General features: G+C 40.7%; 1 protein-coding gene across 1 annotated transcript in view; it reads right to left on the reverse strand.

The window, feature by feature from the left end:
• LOC112104949 (calcium/calmodulin-dependent 3',5'-cyclic nucleotide phosphodiesterase 1C) overlaps positions 1-9,675 on the reverse strand; it is a 429,477-nt gene extending 419,802 nt beyond the window's left edge. The window contains exon 1 of the mRNA XM_024197556.2: positions 9,531-9,675. Coding sequence (XP_024053324.1) covers positions 9,531-9,615 — 85 coding nt within the window. The 5' untranslated portion in view covers positions 9,616-9,675. The remainder of the gene's footprint in view (positions 1-9,530) is intronic.
• Between the last annotated feature and the right edge of the window lie 9,063 nt (positions 9,676-18,738).

Consider the following 18,738-nt stretch of genomic DNA (forward strand, 5'->3'; position numbering starts at 1 on the left):
TGGCAGAACAAATCCCAAAAGACGGTTAGATTTGAAAGCTCTCTCCCCCAGTCTTCAAATCTTGTATTGGCCAGAAATACATAACCTTAATAGAAAAAAATCAACCACTTTCTATCTTTGATTTCTCTCATAATTTAGATTTGGAAAGGGAGGGTAATTTCCTAAATTCAGGCTTGTTTCATGCCAAGTTTGTTTGGTCACCAGTGTATCCAAGGTGAAATGTTTAAAATTACAGTGGCCATAGCAAACTCTGGAGGAGATATCGATTAGATTACCTAAAAGTCTTTCCTTCCTCTAACTTCTGTGGTCCTATGAGGTAACCCAGACTAAGTCAGCTAAATAGAAATGTTCTAAGCGGTGAATTTAAATGCTTTTCCTAAACTGGTGAGACTGAGTTCAGGCTTCTATGATTCTCCTGCAACAATAAGTGACATCTCTGACACCAAATGCAAGAAGCCTATTTCCCTGCATTCCTTACACTACTTTAGGTGTTATCAGGGAAATACAAACACCCAAACTTGAGTCTTGTCAAGTAAAAAAGGAACTCAGTTTGAACGGGTTTACATTGTATTTATTTGTAATTTTAAAGAATCTGCAAATATTCTCTTACTGCTACAGGTCTTAAGTAGTTATTTTACAGGTCAATGGATTTAATGAGACTAGTGACTGAAGTGCAAAACAACAAGATAATTTTGTTAGGCAGACACGAAACATTGACTATATGATTGGTATTGAGTTTAGCACCTTCTGCAGCCTGAAACTTGCAGCTATTACTCAGCTAAAAGTCTCATTGATCCCTGGATAAAGCTGAATTAAACATGGTTTGCCGAAGGAATCTTCCCTCCCCCAGGGTTGGAAAGCAACGGTGCAGCCTGTCACTGTGCTCCCCACTCCAACACCATACATAAAGGACAGAGACAATCCCATTGTCTATGCCCCAGAACAGCCCATCTCTGTTACCAGAGACAGCCATATTGGAGCACTGTTCTGCGGTTCATATACATACATGAACATATACATATATGAACCATGTGCTCCCTCTCTGCATCCTCTCCCTAAGGAAGAAGCATGATCTAGTGGTTGGGATGCTAGTCTAGGGCTCAGGAGACATGGGCTCAATTCCTCACACCGCTGCAGACTTCCTGTGTAACCTTGGGCCAGTCATTTAGTCGGTCTGTGCCTCAGTTCGCCATCTGTAAAATGGGGATAATAGCACTTCCCTACCTCACAAGGGTGTTGTAAGGATAAATACATTCAAGAACGTGAGGTGCTCTGTTGAAGAGTAACTCACCAGCTGACATGCCCCCTCATGGCAGGGCAAAGCACAGCAGGACCTTCCCCCCAGTGGCCTTGGGGTCTGACAGCCATTCAGGCCCAGTGGTGATTCCGTTCTTCTAGCAACTTGTCCCTCCACCAAGGTCATGTAGTCTCAACCCTTCCAGAGTAACGCGTCCCAAATAAAGTTTCCAGCCACACTACTAGTCATCCATACAGTCTCTCTCCCAACTCCCCCACCTCTGTCTCCAGGGCTCCTCTTCAATCCCACTCAGAATAGCAGGTTCCTGGGTTTCTCCCCAACAGAACTCAAACACTCCCGAACACACAGAAGTTTAGCCGCTGCCCTCCCCCGCTCCCCCGGGCCTGAGTTTTTAGTCCCTCTGGGTTCTCTTCTGGAACACTGACCTACAGGGCTACATACCTGGAACCTTGCCCATTTTAGGGCCCACCACAGAGTTAGCTCCTTCGTGTAGCTTCCCCATACTTCCCTTCCCAGAAAGCAGGAGCGGGTTCTCAACTGGGGATACATATATGCTTGGGGGTACACACAGATCTTCCAGGGGGGCACATCAACTTATATCTAGATATTTGCCTAGTTTTACAACAGGCTACATAAAAAGCACTAAAATGTCATAAATGACTTGTTTATACTGCTCTATATACACTATACACTGAAATGCAAGTACAGTATGTATATTCCAATTGGTTTATTTTATAATTATTTAGTAAAAATGAAAAAGTAAGCCATTTTTCAGTAATAGTGTGCTGTGACTTTTGTATTTTTATTTCTGATTTTGAAAGCAAGTAGTTTTTAAGTGAGGTGAAACTTGGGGGTATGTAAAACAAATCAGATTCCTGAAATGGGTACAGTAGTCTGGAAAGGATGGAGAGCCACTGCCCTAGACCCCTTCTCTCCTAGATCTCCACCTTCCTGAGTCTCTCTCCTCTCTGTTCTTCTGAATTCCTTCCTTTATGATGATAACCAGCTCCTCCTCAGCAGGGTCTGATAACAAATTGAATCTACACACCTTCCAGGTATAGATAAGTTGTCTAATTGAGCCTCCAGACTCTCATTAACCCTTTTGCTGCCACAGTGGGTTGTACACACAATCATATGCTCAGATACTATGGTAAGATAGATAAATCAGTTGAACCGCAGTGGTGATGTTATGTATCTAGAAAGTCGAGGGCAGGATTTGCCTCAGACAGTCAAAATTCAAAAAAATTATACAAGATAGTCAGAGGAATTCTCCTTAGTGGATAAAATCATTATTGTCACTCCTATCACCTCTCCTCCTTGTCTAAAGCTCATGAGCTTATTTTCCTACACGCAAGGCCCAAACATGGCGGATAATGCTGCCTACTCTCACATGTCAAAACACAGTGCAAAGGTTTTACATTTCACAGCTTCCCTTAGAAATGAAATTGACAGGGGAAAAAAATACTTTAGAAGTGATGCGTACTGAAGTGCCACAGCACGACCTGATCCAGTTTCTACTCCACTGAGTTTGGCCTCAGAACTGGCAATCATCTTTCACCTCAGAATTATTTTGACATACCAGATGTCAACCCAGGACACTGACTCTTTAATTGTGTGCCAAGATACGTACCATGGGGCAAAGTGGTTTAGTACAAGAGGCAGCTAGGTCCTCAGTTGGTGTAAATCATCATAACGCTATTAAAGGATGGCCAGGCCTTTGCAAAGTAAAGCGCATGTAGGACTCCATCCTGTAAAGTGCGGAGCACTCCTATGAAATGTTGAGTCCCCTCTACTCCCATTGAAATCCCTCTCTCCCTTATGGATTCAGCGATTCCCAAGCCAGAAGAGACCATTGTGATCATCTAGTCTGACCTCCTGTATATAGAGCTTCCCCAAAATAATTCCTAGAGCTTGTCTTTTAGAAAAACATCCAATCTTAATTTAAAAATTGCCCATGATGGAGAATCCACCATGACCCTTGGAAAATTGTTCCAACAGGCAATTACTCTTAAAAATTTACACCTTCTCTCCATTGGAGGTGTTACGCTGTGCTCTGAAAGATTGAAGAGCCCATTATCAGATATTTGTTCACCATGTAGGAACCACAACTGCAAAGACATATAAGAGCAAATCATAACAGGAATTCATGTTGCTTATTAGTGCATCAGGGTGCAATTCACCACTGTGTAGAGGGCCAGCACAAGTCTACACCTCACCCACATAATTCTGATCATTCAACATTCATGGAAGTGAAGTGAATTTCATGCATAGCAAACAGATCTATCAGACAGGTTTGAGTCTGGCTTTGTAATTTGGGAACAGAGTTAATAGCAACTTGCACCTTTTTAGATTCTCGTTCCACAATAAGTTTGTTAGAGAGACAAGGTGGGTGAGGCTTCTCGGCTCTCTGAGCTGAGGGGTGAAAACATTATCTTTTATTGGACCAACTTCTGTTGGTGACAGGGACAAGCTTTGGAGCTTACACAGAGCTCTTCTTCAGGTCTAGTAAAACCTGAACCAGACCTGTAGAGAAGTTATGTGTAAGCTTGAAAGCTTGTCTCTCTCACCAACAAAAGTTGGTCCAATAAAAGATACTACCTCACCCACCTTGTGCCTCTAATACCTTGAGACCAACATGGCTACAACATTGCATACAATATATTTGTTGTCAGTTTTCTTTTCACTACATTTGTCTTTCGTTTCTTTATATCATATTATATCTGTATTGGTTTCAGAGTACACTGACTATTTAATAAAATAATTAAAATAAAGACAAATTTTTATCATATAGGTAGGTTAGTATCACATTATCATGCTTAGAATTCCCAGTTCTACTGGTTCAGGTGGCAAGATACTTGACTTAAACATCAAAATTACTATTATCAGTTCCTCTCTATCAAAAAACAGTGGTAAGCAGAACTCTTAGTTGCATCACTGGAACTGGGTTTTTTAAAAATTCGTGTAACAGCTTAGTCCTGGTGAAATATGCTGACTGAAATCCCCAGTGATTGAAGTTTTCTATCTGCAGAACAGAAACAGCTCATGGATATGCAAGTGGAGCTCCCTTCACACTACCCCCAAACTAGAATTCAGTCCTGACTTGGAAGGCTCACTTCCAGAGGTGGAAATGTACTTCAGGTTCCTTCTCTACCAATAGTAGTACCAATTATGTTGTTTTTCCTGACATTGGACACCTGGCCACTAGAAAATGGACTGAGCCCACGAAATGCATTTCACCTTGGCCACCAAAGAGTGATCATTTTTTTTCACAGCAATCCACAGAAGGAAAAATCTGAAAAGCCACTAAATTAGGTTAACGCATAGCATAGTTAGTGGGACCCTTGCAAGCTACTTGTATTTGGGAAGTGCAGTGCTGATTCCAGGTGCCGTCCTAATGCACTAACATGGCTCTTTAAAGAAAAGAAGAAGTATATCCGAGCAGCACAGTACAAATGTGGAGTGAGGCACCCATACCATCTCAACTGCAAAGATGTTTTCCACCAACAGTACCTCTTTAAAAGCCGTTGCAGATGATCAAGGGAGCTCCTGGAGTTAGCACTGCACTTCTGAAGAAGCTGAGGGGAATCCCATTGTGACGATCATGAAAAAATGCAACCTCATTACAGGAAAGATCAATTTAGGCTCCCTACCCCTCTCCCCCAGGGTGTCAATGTGATATTACAATTCCCTTGTTTTCCCCCCCAAAAAATGAAGAAAAGGGATTCCTGAGAACGTGTGGGCAATACTTGTTATAATTTCCTGTACATAAAGAACAACTATGTACTGTCAGTCAGATTGACATTTATTTTACATTAAGAATAAAAAACAGAACAAAAGTAAAACTTCCATGAAAGAGTACAGTGTGGGTGTTTCCTCTGTAGCAGGTAGTATCTGATCAGATTACAAGATGGCAGCTGCCATCAGAAGAACTCCTAAAAAATTAAAGTTACAGTACACATAAATAGCAACTATTATCTAGATAATGTAAAGACAGTCTTTCAATTGAACAGCAAAATAAGCACAGTGCAAACTTCATATCTTTCTCACTCGTTTGATGTTTGATTGTCCACACCCCTCTTTGAATAAAAATCTAAACCATACACGTCAGCTAGTTTGAATATTGGAACTTCTGCTGAGAGCCTATCAAGTGAAAATGTCAGAGAAACAGAATCATTTTCCTCTAACAAGGAACTTTAGAGGTAAAGAGGTTTTCCTTATTCTAATAAAGCTACACTCTGCTTCACTGTAGAACCTTTACCTAAAACTTTGAGCCCCACTCCTGCCTGGAGTCATATGACAGATTAAAATAAACAGTGCACATATCTTCACAAGTCACAATATTTATATAACCAATGCACAAAATAGATTACCAAGGTAAATTTCTGCAGTGACCGAATAAGAACATTGTGTCTGTGTACGCACTTCATAAATACACTTCCCTGGTTCACCACTTGAAATTTAACACCAAAATGGGGTTCAATGAATGAATCAGAAAATCACAAACTTTGAAGACACAGGAAACAGAGCTTATGAATAAATACTGACCAGAGACTGAACTACCATTGATCTGGACACACAGCTCCCATTTATTTTAACTGGAGCTCTGCATGCAGAATGGTGGCAGTGTCCATTTTAATGACAGTGAAGCTCAAAGAGTCTTTGCTGCAAGATCTCATAAATGGTTGACAACATTGTTATGAATCAGACCCACAAAACCATTTATTTCAGGTCAGTGTCTTCCCCCTCCCCCAATACCTAAACAATGTTGAGTTACAGTAGAACTCCCAACCAATTCAGTTACTTCTAATACACCTCTACCCCAATATAATGCTGACCTCGGGAGCCAAAAAAATCTTACCGCGTTATAGGTGAAACCGTGTTAGATCGAACTTGCTTTGATCTGCCGGAGCACGCAGCCCCGCCCCCCCGGAGCGCTGCTTTACCGCATTATATCCGAATTCGTGTTATATCGGGTCGCGTTATATCGGGGTAGAGGTGTAGTTATAATTGTATTCTAGAACAATAAATTCGTTAGACTCATGTGGCTAGGACACTTAATGTTATTCAAACACTTCTGGATATGAAAAGCACGGGGTTAAAATTAGCTTTTAATCATAGAAAAATGATTAACAAAGAAGGAAAATATCATCTTGTTGACATTTTTGTTTACCATCTTCTCAAGCTGAAGGACAGTGGGTCTGATTCTTCACTTCCTTGCATATTTAGTTTAGTCAATTAGACCAGGTAGATATGAAACAGTAGATACGAAACACTAGCATTCTGATACACTAGTGTTCTACACTCACTATGCACCGGAGTGACAAGACAGGGTGCAAAGCAAGAAACAGGCACTGTGTTTTCATCGCTAGTCTTTTAAACTTTCACTTGCACTCTGATTTGCTTATTTCTGAATGGGGAAATTGGCTACAGAGATAATTTATCCTTCTGGAAGAATTCGAATCTAATAGCCCCACTCCAGGCAAAAACTTCATAGACTGTGAAATGTCCAGATGGAGAGGGAAGTCAAATAAAGGTCTCAGAACAAATATTTACTACTGGGTAGATTTATTATCCTGAATGGTCCCATAGAAATCAAGGGACTTGATTCATAGGCCCACTATGGTCCGTTTGCATAACTCCACTAGTGCAAAGGGACCATACACCCAATTTAAGTGGCTACTCAGGAAGTTTCCACCTGGTGTAGAAGTTTCCACCATGACTCCTCACAGCCCCAGTCATAATGGCTGTCGCTGGGAGAAAGGAGCATAGCCAGAGTCTCTGCTTTCCTGATATTCCCAGCTGCCAGAACTGTTTCTTTGGGCCTCCAATACCAGGCTGAAAATTACAGCAGCCTTGAACCTGCTCTAATTAACACTATGGCATGAACAGGACACTGACCAGCACCAGTATGATGGAGCTATAAGGGTTGCATGAATGCCTGGAGCCAAAGAACAGAGTTATGGGAAAAGGGCATTTCCCCAACCTTCCCTGCATTAGAATAATAGCAACCCACACAACTGATCTTCAATATTAGGCCCAAACCCTTCTCCAAGAAAAGCTACAATAAGTCTAATTGTAAATCATCATTAAGCAAACAGCCACACAGTAAGTCATCTCCTAGCTGGAAGACAGCAATTAGATGCATAGACAGATTAAAATGTACATCGCATGTCATTTTACACAGAGTTCCAGCTCAGCACAGACTGTTTTCAGCCTCATATTTTTACAGTTTTATTGCCTGATCTTCAAAAGTACTGACTTCCCACAATTCCTATTAACCTCAATAGAAGTTGTGGGAGCTCAATATTTCCAAGGAATCACTGAGACTCTTTGAAAACCTCGTTCTAAATACCGAGGCAGAATTCTCTTCCAATCAAAAGGAAGAAATACTAATGTTAAGCCCATTCCTCATAGTTTTTAGTTGGCATGCAATTGCTAAGAAATATTCACAGTCTTCGGTACAGAAACTTACACATATTTGATCACTCAAGAATCCTTTGTGTACTAGTAATCTTAGGAAGCATGTTTGCAAAGTTATCACAAACGCATATGTCAAATCAGTGCACATTTGTCAAGCCACACAGATCCTTTTGAAATATACCTATAATATTCTATTTCTACATACTATAGTGTACGATAACATGCAAATGGTTAGTTGTTTTCCTTGGGTACCCATTTGTGCATAAATCTTGAGGAAAACATCTGTGAGATAGCATGACTACTGTCTTAAAAAAACCCATGAAGTTGGAATTGTAAATCCAAGTCCTTTGATGCAAAATCTGATTCAGTTTTCTCTAGCATAACTAGTAATAAGAGACAAATAGCCAAGACAGAAATCTTGTTGGTTCTAAGTATGTATTAATAAAATTAAGCACACACACAAATGCTTTGTTGCCTAAGCTAGTACTGTGTCCTTCCTAGGCCCAAAAAGAGAACAGCACCATGGGAATGCTAATCCCCCAAATTACCACAGAGTGATGCAAAGTGATGCCAAATAACCCTATTTATTCATAAAGATACAATGTGTTAAATAGGCCTTTATAATGGAATCTTGATTAAACTTTATTATGGAGAGGTGGTAGCCTCTCCATAGTTAAAGTAAAATAAAAATAATGCATAATATTTGTGTTGTACTTTTCCTCTTCAAAGTGCTGTATGGACATTAACATACTGCTATATGAAAATATTTTCCTGCAGTGCATAGTCTAACTTAAAACCTACTTTCTAGGAGAGCTATTTAAACAGTTGCAAAAGGCATTACAAGGCTTGGAAGACAAGAGAGGGAAGTTCTCACATCCAACAAAAAGTTTGCATCCATCATTAGAGAACAAAATTCTGCGCTCAGTTACACCAATGTAAATCCAGAATAAACTCTGCTGACTTCAGTAGTGCAAGAGAGCAGATTTGAGTCAATTTCTAAAAGATATACATAAAGTGATGGTTTCTTCCACATAGATTATCCAAAATTCCCTCTTGAATTACAAAGAAAAATTAAAATCGGCATGGTGGCTTGTTTTCTTTTTGAGATATACAGGGATTTGCATAATGCAGCCCAGTGAGATGTAAAATTTTGAAAGAACAGCCTGTTCAGGTTACTCAGCGCATCTAATCTTTGCACAGCAAGCCTCACAAAGAAAGAAAAAAAATCTGCAGACACCTGTAGCTCTGAGAAGGCTCACTTTTTCTCCCCTGCCAGCATAATGAACACAAAGCACCAAATCCATTCCTTATGTAAACAACTGCACCAGGAACAAACATGGCCCTAGAAATTAAAAGCTCTCCTGATGCACTTTCCAATGCTAGCATATATATAAAGAGATTATACGTTTCTACTTTAGCTAGAAAATAGCACATGGTCATAAGTCTTTGAAAGCTTACTAGATGAGCCAAGAAATAATAAAAAAACAAACCCCCAAACTCCCAGTGCTTATGTTACCGGACTTGTCGGAAGGAAATGCATCAAGCAAGTTAGAAACATGTAATCCTAAAACACAGGCTTTCCTGAGGTAAGGCTCCAAAACAAAAGTTGTGCAAACCTCTATTCCAAAAAAAACAGATAAAAGGGTTTAGAGCAGCTACTAGTCAAAGGCAAATTTCTTCGACAGAGGAAAATAAAGAAAACAGCTGGATACAAAGCAAAGCAAAAGTTACAGGACATCTATGCATTTCAAAAAGCATTGTTGGTGGATAAACTGTCTCCTCATACTGTGCCTAATATACAAAGAAAGCTAGAAGAAAAGGGAGGGAGGGAAATTAAAACAAAAAGCCTCACCTATTGTAAAGCTAAAGCCATCAATGCTGAAAGTGGCACTCCGGCATTTTTTAAATCCTTCTTTTCTACTGCTTGGCTCTGTCATGATCCTGTCAGTTTGTACTCCAGCAGCAGTAGTTCTCCCCTCGTGAAATCAGAGCTTCTGAGCTAGCAATTAGCTGTCCTTGTATCTCTGCCTGTAGCAGCACTCACACCCGACTTCACACATCTCCTAACGCAGAGAGCTGAATCCGAAAGACATGAACCCAGCAGTATTCTCCACCCCCTAAAACTGCCGCTGGCATGTTATTGACATGCCTACTCAGAGTTTAACAACTGGTTAGAGGCTCTGGGATCCAAACTTAACAGTCAATTAGTGTAACACTCCTGAGTCAACAAGTCAATTGTCAAATTTCTGGGTAGGAGTTCAGTATACAATTAAAATAACCTGAAGTGTTAAATTTTGCTAGAATCTAAGCACTGGCACTCCTTGTATTCCATGTAGTTTTGGATATATTTTGCTTTCCACAACCAACTCTGTACAATTTTTCTTGAGTATGTACCCAAATATTTGGATGCTAATATCTAAACTGTATTGTTAAATTTATTCACCTACATTTGGGTTATTGCTGATTATGCACTATATGTATCTTATGACTTTTTAAACAAACACAAAGTATTTGTGGATAATCTAAGCACTATACCCAGATGTACAGACACTCTTTTCTTAACCTGTGTACTATATAATTTTCTAACATTAGCTTTAAACCCCTGCCTTTATAACTCTCCTAGTTTATGTAGGCTTCAGATGTGCAGCAAATTATAGTGCTCAAATTCCAGCCCAGTGCTTGTGGACATCACTAATGTTTTAATCCCACTCAAGGTATAATGCACCAATCAATAAATAGTTTCTTATACTGGTTGTAGATCTTTGAAAACACATGTATTGGCAGGAATTTAACCATTAGAGCAGATACAACTATGAGACAATACTAAAAGTAAATTATCAGGGACAACGAAGCATCCAGCAAAACCTGTGAAAAACTGAAAAGCCTTCAGGCTCTACCTTTCCTCAGCAGTTGCTATCACAAGAATAATATATTGCACTTAGAGATCCTTGGACAAAAGTGCTAAGAACTTTGAAAAATTAACCAAGCTTTGCAATACGCTGGTGAAATAAGTAAGCATTACTGCCATTTTTATGAATGGGCAAACTGGAGCAGAGCAGTTAAGAAACTTGATGATGTTCGCATAGCAGGTTAATGGCAGACCGGGAATAAATAGCATGCACATGTCCTGGCAAGAACTGTACATGGTGATTTCATTTCACTCAGGTTCTTGCAAACCTTTTTTCCTGTGATCTTGATCGTGAATTCCCAACCCCAAAGTGCTTGGATTTCTCGGGTTATAAACTATAATAAAGCTCAGCTAAATTCACTAAGTTTTGCGCAATTTTGGATGGACTCCACATGGATCCATTAAGTTTTGTAAGGTTTCCAACCAAAACAGTAACTCAGCTCAAGTTCATACAAAGCTTGGGTAAACTATGTCAAAAGATTTACAAACATCAGCAAATCTCGTCAGTTTCAGGCATAAAATCTGAAACCATGTTAGATTCCTAGGAAAATCTGGAAGAAAGGGAAAGTTTTGCATAGCTCCAGTCCTTGCTTACTCTCAGTCCGGACTTCTGACCTTTGGATTTGGTCAAATATATCAGTGCTATCTGTGAGCACAATTCCACTGAAGTCAATGGAATTAAGTCTACTTATGTTGTGTTAAATCTAGCCCAGTGACCTCAATAGTGTAAAGTAATTCTTTGTAAACATTTACAACTAATTTGCATGTTAAATTAATTCTGTAGGCCAAAGTTTCGGCCCAGTATTAACTAGGCCTCCATATTTGGGCCAGAAATTTTGCAGGCGCAAATAACTTGGGCATGATTTTTCAACTACAATTATGGTAATTCAGATGTCGAAAACGCCTCCATCTTTTATATGTCACTTGTCTTCTTAGACTGTAAATTCATTAGGGCAGAGGCTGTCTCTTACTTATATCTTGTACCCATTTTACAGGAGTGGGGCTGTGATCCTGACTGAGCCTCTTGGCAGTCCTGTACTATAAAATATTAAATAAGTACTTAGACATGAAACTTACATCAACTGCAGCTGCAATTGTGAGGAGGGATAGCTCAGTGATTTGAGCATTGGCCTGCTAAACCCAGGCTTGTGAGCTCAATCCTGGAGGGGGCCACCTAGGGATCTGGGGCAAAATCAGTACATGGTCCTGCTGGTGAAGGCAGGGGGCTAGACTCAATGACCTTTCAGGGTTACTTCCAGTTCTATGGGATAGGTATATCTCCATATATTATATTTAATTATTTGCAGCCACACAGTTACAAGTGTAAAATCAGCAATTTTTTTAAATCTGTCCTTGTAAAATGTGGCCACTGCAAGAAAGTCTTTTGAAGGGCAATTTAATAAATGAGGGGGCCTAACTACCTCATGAACAATGTAAAAAAAACAGAACTAGTTTAAAATTCTGTCTCTCTAGAATCATTTTCTCTGTCACTGGTTATTTAGGTCATACACCTACATCAGCACTAACGTACTGCCTAAAAAAGCAAAAGCTTAAAAAATGACTCCCAATACCAGAACCAGAATGTACAAAGTTAAATGTATCTAATGGAAAAGGTAAAAGTGAAAACCTGATTTCTTATTGGCTACTGTACTGTATTGGTTACTTTCTGCTTGATCCCATTTAATTCTTTGCACCTTGCAGAATTAGTGTCTTTCAGCTCCTAGCTAGATTTCAGTTCTGGTGATTATATTCTGCCTTCCTATACCATCCCTCCAGTTTCACTTGGGGCATAGTATTCTTCATTTCCTATTCTAAACTGTTGGTAGTGTTGATATATGCTGTTAAAACAGTTTTTGTGGCTGTAATTCAGTGTTGGGTGAAGTGCTCCCTGTATAGAGTTTGTGAATCACTTTGCATGAAAAGCATTGTGTGAATGTAAAATATTTATTATTATTGCTGTAAACAGCACATTGTATCCATGGCAACATTTAACTTGTGAACACAAAAAAGCCAATTACCTTCGCCTCTCCCCCATTACTTTTTTTGAGGGAGGAAGGGGTTGTATATATATTTATGAAGTATATTAAAACTAAAAATAATCTCAGATCAAACCTTTGATCCATCCAATATATCATCCTGCATCAGTAGCCAGTACCAGCTGCTTCAGAGGAAGTTGTAAAAAAAAAAAAAAAAAAATCCCAAAACAGACAGACAATTAGGCAATACTTTTGTCTTAGCCCCAGGCAGTTAGTTTATGTCCTAAGGTCTGAGGTTTTGTATCCATTATAAGTTTTTGTCCTAGCTACAGTAACAGATAGTTTGTTCACAGTCATATTAAGGTCTAATCCTTTTCTGAATCCAACTAAGTTTTTTGCTTTAATATCTTGTGAGTCCCATAAGCTCATAATGTGTTATGTATAAAGATATTTCAGTTTTACAGTTCAAATGTGTTGCCTAATTTTCATTGGCTGTCCCCTGCTTCTTGTATTGTGGGAAATGGAAAAATCAGAACTCGGGTGAAAACTTGGCACCACCGGAGTCAATGGCAAAATTCGCACCAACTTCATGGGGCCAAGATTCATCCTCTCACTTTTTCTTCTCTATACTACTAATACATTTTATATACCTCTATTGTATCAATACTTAATGTATTCATGTCTTACAATAACAATAATGCCTGTGGTCCTTACTACATAGCAGGTTAAATCTGTAGTAACATTATGGAAGTTAGTGGGGTTACGATGGGAGGTACAATTGTACAATGAGGTTAGAATCAAGCCCAATGAGTTTATGCCGCCATTTGTAGACATGTCCATTCTTTTTGGGTGCCTGCAACACCTGAAGCCTGATTTTCAGTGGCACCTAGAATCCACAACTCATTTGATTTCAGTGATACCTCTGGGTGCTCAGCATGGCTGTAAATCCAGCTCAAAGTGTCCATAAATGGAGACTCAAAACTGAGGCACCCAAACTTCAGATAAAGAGATACTTTTTAAAATGTAAAATTTTAATGTCAGGAATGACTAAATTCAGTCAGTCACTAACAGCTCAGAAATTTGTTTCTTCATGTACAGAACCAGTCTTGCACCCCTTCAGCTCCCCCGATCTAAATTGCATTTGAAAACATTCAGCACCTCAAAAGAATCTTCAGCACTTTGCAGAACTGAGCCCTGTAAGTTGTTATCCTGTTTCATTTGAAAGACTGGAACTTGAAATCCCTGTAAATGTCTGATGTGTTTAATTTTCAAGACGTAAAATGTGGTCACATGCCTTAAATTTGATACAGAAATGGTGATATTCTTGACTGAAAGCTTCTATGGTTTTATTGTTCCTAGAAGTACTCCCATCTGGATGCTATCAGAACATTGTCACTGTCAGGAATATTCATTAGATTTTAATTATTTTTGGTCAGGACAGCGAGAAAGCCATAGGAATTTTTTTTAAACGCTCAGGTGTTCTGTTGCTTTTCACTTGTTACAAACCTCACCATTTTCTCCTTCCAAATGGAGTATCCTCCAAAGCACTGAAATGTTCTCTTTGCTTAGGTTATTTTATATTTTCCGCTGTGTGTAGTCATTTTATGCAATTTAAAATGACATCATACCACAGAAAAAATGCAAGTGTACATGCCAAATTCTGGGCACGTGAAAAAAAACTGATTAAATTAATAATGGTCTGGATTTAATCTCAGCCATTTCATGCAGGTCCATATCTAAATGGAGACTTGTTATGTTCAGAAACAAACTGACTCCAGGTTGTCTGTAAACAGTTATATAGCAAGCTGGTGGTCCAAATGCACTCTGGTGCAAGCAGTTTCATCGCTAACTTCAATAGTGACAAACTGTGATGTAAGATATACTTCCAATAGCAATTGTCACCAAGTGGGCATAAGTGACAAAGAAGTATCTTGCACTGATGTCGGCATTCAGTGGGGATGCAAAATTAGTATCATTAGAAGATAGTGGAAAAAGAGGTTGCAGCAGGAAATACAAACATGACAGCGTAAGCTGAAGCACATCCCTGTGTATATGCACACATAGTAACTTATACCTGAACCATGCCTAATATCTCTGTGGCCAATAGCAGCCTTGACAAAAGCAAGTGCAGTTCCCATTTATTTAAATGGGAGTTCTGCTGCTTATGCCACAGCTGAATGAGGTCACCACAGAACGCCAAATTGGAGTAAGCTACCCTCATTAGGCCAGCTTCTGCTCTCACTTACAATGGTAAAACGAAGTCCCGGGTAAGACCAGTGAAGTCAATGGAGTTAAACCAGTGTAGATATGGGAGGAAAGTTAGGCTGATTTTGCACCTGCACTGAACACCAAGGCCATGATTTTCCTCTCCATTTCACCAGTGTTCCACCAGTGTACTTCAACTGAAGTCACTGGTTTCACACTTGAAAAAATGGTGTAACAGTAGAAAATCTGGTTGCAAATCAGTGCAAATTACATTATTTTACTAATAGGTCAAATTCTGCTGCATGACACCAGTGTGAATCCAGAGTAGCTCTACTGACTTCAGTGGATTACACCAAATTTACATTGGTGTCATGGACAGCAGAATTTTGTCCAACATGCAACTAAGACTATGTTTACACTATGTTGCAGTGTGGACTACAGGGGTGTGAGCTGCGGAATGGACCAAAGTGTTGTGCTCTAACTTCTCCTTGTGTACTCTGCTGGTGCAACCTAACAGGTGCCTACTTCACATAAACCTAGTCTTCAGGACGAGGTTAACATGACCTAGGTAGCTTTTAGGTTGTGTAAGCAGCATCCACAAGGGGAAGTTAGACTGCAACATTTTAATGCATTCAGCAGTTCACATACCCATGGTCAACAATGTGGCAGACTGTAAACACGTCCAAAGACAATTTAGACAGTCAGTCCTGTAAACCATAATTAATGTCACTGCTGAATTCAGTCTAGTTCTTTTCCATTACCTCTCTTCATAAGTCAAGAGTGTGGCGGTCAAGAACAACAATGACCAGTTAGCTCATGTATGCAAATTATGGCATCCTGATTGGCTGCTCAGCAGTCACTATTTTCTCTGAAGTCATTCTGGAGCTCGTCAAATCATACAAAGGAAATATGTGCTTTCTAAGTCACTCATCACATCATTTGCAGTTCTTGCTGGATTTTCATCTTCTCTCCTCTCCCCTTCCCATTTAGAATGATAACTTTGAAATATTTTATGCTAAAGAAATTCAAGGGCATGCTGAAGAGGTATTCAGGATTTGTGATGAATATATGTGGCGTGTATGCTGTTATACTCCTAGGAGGGCAGCTCTTTACTTGGTTTAAATCAATGAGCTCCACTGACTGAGCTCCAGTGGACTTCAATTAAGTTACTCTGGACTGACACTGCAGTAAATGAGATCAGTCTGGCCCTACCTCTCCAGCCAGGAGGTAGGAACTAAGCTGCTTTTGGGGCATTGTTTAAATGGTTCCCTACTGTCAGCAGATGGTACTGTAAATACTAGGGTTACCATTCGTCCAGATTCTCCCGGACATGTCCGGCTTTTCTGAGTTAAAAATAGCGTCCGGGGGAATTTGTAATGTCCGGATTTCCCCCCCATGCAGAGCGCGCGTGGCTGACAGGGCAGCCGGCCAGATCGTGCCACTCGCATGGGGCTCCAGCAGCCAGAGCCCCTCCTCCGCTTCCCCCTTCTCTCCCCTGCTGCTTGAGATCACTCCCCTCCTCCCCCTCCCTGCATTCGCAGATTGCCGGACGTTCGCAACGGGCCTCCGGCAGTCTGGAGCTCCTCCCCCTGCTCCCCACCCCTGCTGCCCAGCGTGCCACTCTGCGGAGGCGGGGACCAGGCTGTGCACTCCGCTGGGGAGCGCGGCAGTGTGTCCGGCTCCGTGTGGAGCCCGACACGCTGTTCTGAGCGGCACGGTAAGGGGGGCAGGGGGTCGGAGAAGGGGCAGGGGGGTTCTGGAGGGAGCAGTCAAGAGACAGGGAGCAGGGGGAGGGTTGGATGGGTCAGGAGTTCGGGGGGGGCTGTCTGGGGGTGGGGGTGTGGATAAGGTTTTGGGCAGTCAGGGTACAGGTGGGGTCTCAGGAGGGGGCAGTCAGGGGACAAGGAACAGGGAGGCTTAGGTAGGGGGTGGGGTTCTGGAGGGCAGTTAGGACCCGGGGTCCCAGGAGGGGGCAGTCAGGGGACAAGGAGCGGGGGGAGGGTTGGGAGTTTTGAGGGGGGCGGGAAGTGGGAGGGAGTGGAAGGGGCAGGGGCGGGGCTAGGGCTCCACTGGGCTCTTTGATTAGCTAGCTAAGTTTTGCTGCAGAGTAACATGAGGCTAACCATCCTCCTCCAGCAGCTGAGGCATGGCTGTTACCTCTGTGTTCCCAGACCCCCCCTTACTTCTGGCTATCTTTTGCCCTTTATCCCTACCCAGCACACAAGCATACAGGACTTTGTGAAAGCAGTACTCCTTGACTTGCCAAATAAAAAAATCCTTCATATATCAAAGCCACATAATAAAAAGGCACATATCCTACCAACCAGAGCACATTAGCAAACAAGGCAAAGTGCCTTAAAAATGTTAGAGCCACCCAAGTAATGTGGTCATTCATCAGCCTACATATATTCCAAATCACTCCCTTTCCAAGTCAGCTGCCAGTCTTTAAATCATACCAGCATGAGCAAGTAAAACAGACAGCCAGTCCAACTTTTATTATCAGGACTCCAAAAATAGACTACTCAGGCCACATTCAATTCCTGAACCCAGCATTTTGGCCAGGCCAAAATGTCCTTGTTGCCAAATTGAACGTGGCCTATAAATCTATTTGCAGTACTGGCTGTTTTCCTTATTGATATGATCAGGATTTAAAGAGTGGAAATTAGCAAAAGTTGCTGGAGAATGTACACATTTTCATTTTCATGTCAAATAGAGATAAATTAGATCATATATACACACACATTCTTGCTAGAACGTTGCTACACAACAGTACTTTATTTCTTAGACTTCAGAAAACGAACACATTAGAATTCAAAAACAGAGACGCAAAGCAAGCTGCTCCCTAAGGCAGAAAGGGACAACTCATCCCACCATTTTCTAGGCTGGTTTCTTCCATCCTGAATTACTCTGATGCATACTTCTCTACAGAGCCTCCTAGCCACCAAGCAGGACCAGGAACGCCCTGCTCGTCAAGTGATAGCTTGCAATTCCAACAGAGTCCTCAAAACACACCTATACAAACAGAAAAATTCTTAGAATGTCAAGAAACCAAAATTATGACACAATCACTTTATGATATGCCCTGAGCAAGGGCAGTGCACATTTGTGCTACCCCAGGAGTAGTACAGGAAACAGGTTGTCTCAGTCACAATGTGCTTCTTGATATCCCTGCTGCTCCAGGGAAGAAGTAAACTGCACCAGGCTTATACTCAGCGCAGTGTGGCATCAGATTTGATCAAATCAGTTTGATCATCCTTTCATCACATTCATAATTAGTTACAAGAAGATTCTAATAATATTTATTCATTTTCTATTAGTAACACCAATATGCCCCCTTTGGTTTAGCTATAGAGTGGGCTAAAAAAAATTTATTGGAAATTGGAGTTGCAATGAAATTTTTCCATGAAAAAGGTTGCCGTTACCATTGAATCATTTTTTTGTCCATTTTTCTTTTTAATTTCTTTGAAAAGTGACAAATCTGACTTTAAAAAAATCATTTGACATGGTGGAGAAAATAAAACAACTCCACTTAAAAGAAGACAGTTTTCTCCCCCTTTTTCCACTTGGGGAAAATAAAAGGAGGGGGAATAAGGTGATAAAACAAAAAAAATGATTTGTTGAAAAGAAAAGGTGAAGAATTTAATACAAAATTAAATTGATTTTTTTTATTGAAAAAAAAATTGCAACCAACTCTAGTGATTTGGGAAGGAATTAGGAGGCCAGGTCACATGCACACATCCTCCCGATAGAAACCCAAGGATTAAATAGCACTACTGGACTTCCTGAGGTGGGCCAGGGAGGCGGTGGTTATTTAAGGGCTTTCTTTAATGCACTCATCATACTCAGACCTTTAAGTGAATGTGCATGGGTTGGTTGATTCCAAACCAACCTAAAAGTTTCTGTTCATAAACCTCTTTGCATAGCCCCACTCTGAACAAATGAGGCCACCTTACGAGGCTAAGACACATTAA

Source organism: Terrapene carolina, unplaced genomic scaffold, assembly GCF_002925995.2.
Source record: "Terrapene carolina triunguis isolate 2854851 unplaced genomic scaffold, T_m_triunguis-2.0 Scaffold33715, whole genome shotgun sequence".
Classification (NCBI taxonomy): domain Eukaryota; kingdom Metazoa; phylum Chordata; order Testudines; family Emydidae; genus Terrapene; species Terrapene triunguis.